The sequence below is a fragment of the Helianthus annuus genome, chromosome 10 (assembly GCF_002127325.2).
Source record: "Helianthus annuus cultivar XRQ/B chromosome 10, HanXRQr2.0-SUNRISE, whole genome shotgun sequence".
Classification (NCBI taxonomy): domain Eukaryota; kingdom Viridiplantae; phylum Streptophyta; class Magnoliopsida; order Asterales; family Asteraceae; genus Helianthus; species Helianthus annuus.
Genome location: NC_035442.2, coordinates 147,709,360 through 147,711,690, shown reverse-complemented (window position 1 = coordinate 147,711,690; position 2,331 = coordinate 147,709,360). Strand labels below are relative to the sequence as shown.

The 2,331-nt window shown below is 39.7% G+C and overlaps 1 protein-coding gene across 1 annotated transcript; it reads right to left on the bottom strand.

Moving 5' to 3' along the window:
* Window positions 1–582: 582 nt before the first annotated feature.
* On the bottom strand, window positions 583–1,657 carry LOC110885990 (ethylene-responsive transcription factor 3). The gene has a single exon (XM_022133738.2). The coding sequence runs from the start codon at window positions 1,440–1,442 to the stop codon at window positions 789–791; it is 654 nt and encodes a 217-aa protein (XP_021989430.1). The 5' UTR covers window positions 1,443–1,657; the 3' UTR covers window positions 583–788.
* Window positions 1,658–2,331: the final 674 nt, after the last annotated feature.

Below are 2,331 nucleotides of genomic sequence, written 5' to 3'. Positions count from 1 at the left end.
TAAGACGAAAAGAAATTCATATCGGATGTGCCGGTGGCGGTTCAGGATCACTTACATCTTCTAAGGAAATGTTTATTGTCGATCAAAGTGTAGTACTTTTATCTTCAAACTTTAGTCTATGTTTATTTTGCTACGTAAAAAAATGCTTATTTATGTAGTTTTCCCAAAACATCAAAATCCAAAAACCAAAATAAATTATTTTGTCAATATGCTCAACCGGTCACCAAATTTTCAAGGTCGGCAGTTGGTAAGAGTTAACCTAACCTAACCCAACCCATTCGGTGTAATTTAATCCCTTTCGAAACTGCAACCAACTAAAGTTATTACACCCGACAAATGAATCAGAAACTTAGGTTAGAACATGAACCACTGCAACGTCAATACAAATAATTATCAACCAACCACACAACCACCATCCTAAAACCATGAATCCAATAATACCAGGTTAACCCAAAAAAAACTAGTTTGATGGATGAGAAAACTCATTTTATCGGATTAGCCATAATCAATTAATCCTTAAATCAAACAAGAGAAATGTTTCACTGTGTGTATCTACATTTATAATTTTATACAAAAAAAAAAAATCTGAACCAAATTGGCTTAAGAGATTAAAACAAAACTCAAGATCCAGATGATGAAATTACATATAAATTTAAAATCATAACATAAATTGCGTAGCGTCCTCAAATTACGCTAATCTACATATCGCATCATCAATTTCAAACACATCATGATTTTATAAAAATTACCACAGATTTTGATTTTCCTCACACGTCATCAGAGAAAAACTACAGGCACAGTGCGGTGACGAATAAGTCACCTGAATCATCACCATCAAACGAATTAGAAAAACACCCGATCTCATCCAACGGCGGAGGGAGGTTTAGATCGAACGGCAGAGGTTTGCGCGAAGATGATGACAGATCAGCGTCGAAATAATAATCATCAACCACTGAAGAAGACGAATCACAGTTACTATGACAATCATCGTCGGCGCGTGGAGCCATTTTCGCCGCCGGAAAAGTCACACGCGCTGGATTTGACGCGCGTGGGCCACTCGTTGACTCCACGGTGCTGCTCATACTGCTCGTCGCCGGTCGAGAACGGTTGTTAAGATGTTGAAATTCGTTAAATCTTTGTTGGTGTTGAGTTGTGCGATCGTTTGTTCCATGATCGGCGGTTTCGTGTGCTACCGGAAAATTTGTTTTGGCTTTAGGGCCGCGCAGGGACACGGCGGCTGCGTCGTAGGCACGCGCCGCGTCTTCGGCGGAGTTGAACGTGCCTAACCACACACGCGCTTTCTTCCATGGATCACGGATTTCTGCGGCGAATCGACCCCACGGCCGCTTTCTAACGCCGCGGTACCGTGGCTCTGGTGGTCCGATCGGGTCTCCGGCGACGGCGGTGGTGGTGGTGGGCTTTGTTCTGCCGCCACGTGCCATGATCGGTGGGTTTTCCGGTGGGTTGTGGATGATCGGAGATGGGTTAAAGATTGGATCTTGATTATCTTTTTGTGGGTTTGATTTGTCACCACATCTTTTGATGAAATTTGTTGATCTGTTGAATGAATATGATCTTATCTTTTGTCTCTCTCAAGATTTTCTTTGTTCTCGATCTCCGCAACGGAGAGAAGAAACCGGCATTATTCGATTGATATCATGTGCTTTATGGTGAATTTATCTGTCTGTACAGGTATGTGAATGGACTAAAATGCCCTGATTAGGTTTATGTAATTTCCTTTTGTTTGTGTTTGATTTTTTCCTCTTGGGGTTTAGATTGTAATTTTGTTGGTGTTGTTGATTTACAGTTCTTTCCCTTTTTCTTTTGGGAGTTGACTGAAAAGAACTATGAATTATATCTTTTGCATCCTACACCCTAAAGAATTGATCAGGGAAAAATATTGTGCGACTGTTATATATACAAAGTCTATACGTTATACTTTTCTCAGAACCCTAATCCCTAACTGTCATTTCTGTGCCACATCATAATGTCTTCCATGCCTTCTTTTTCCATAAACCTAGTTATACTCTTCTTTAATCGCTATGTTTTTCCTAAATATTCTTGTATAAGCTTGATTTCTTGATCAGGAAAAAATGTTGTGCGACTGTTATACATACAAAGTCTATACGTTATACTTTTCTCGGAACCCTAATCCCTAACTGTCATTTCTGCGCCACATCATAATGTCTTCCATGCCTTCTTTTTCCATAAACCTATGTTATAATCTTCTTTAATCGTTACGTTTTTCCTAAATATTCTTGTATTATAAATAAAAAAGAGGGAGAGAGATAGAGAGGAAGAAAGGAGTTGGGAAGGTCAGGAGCTCACCCC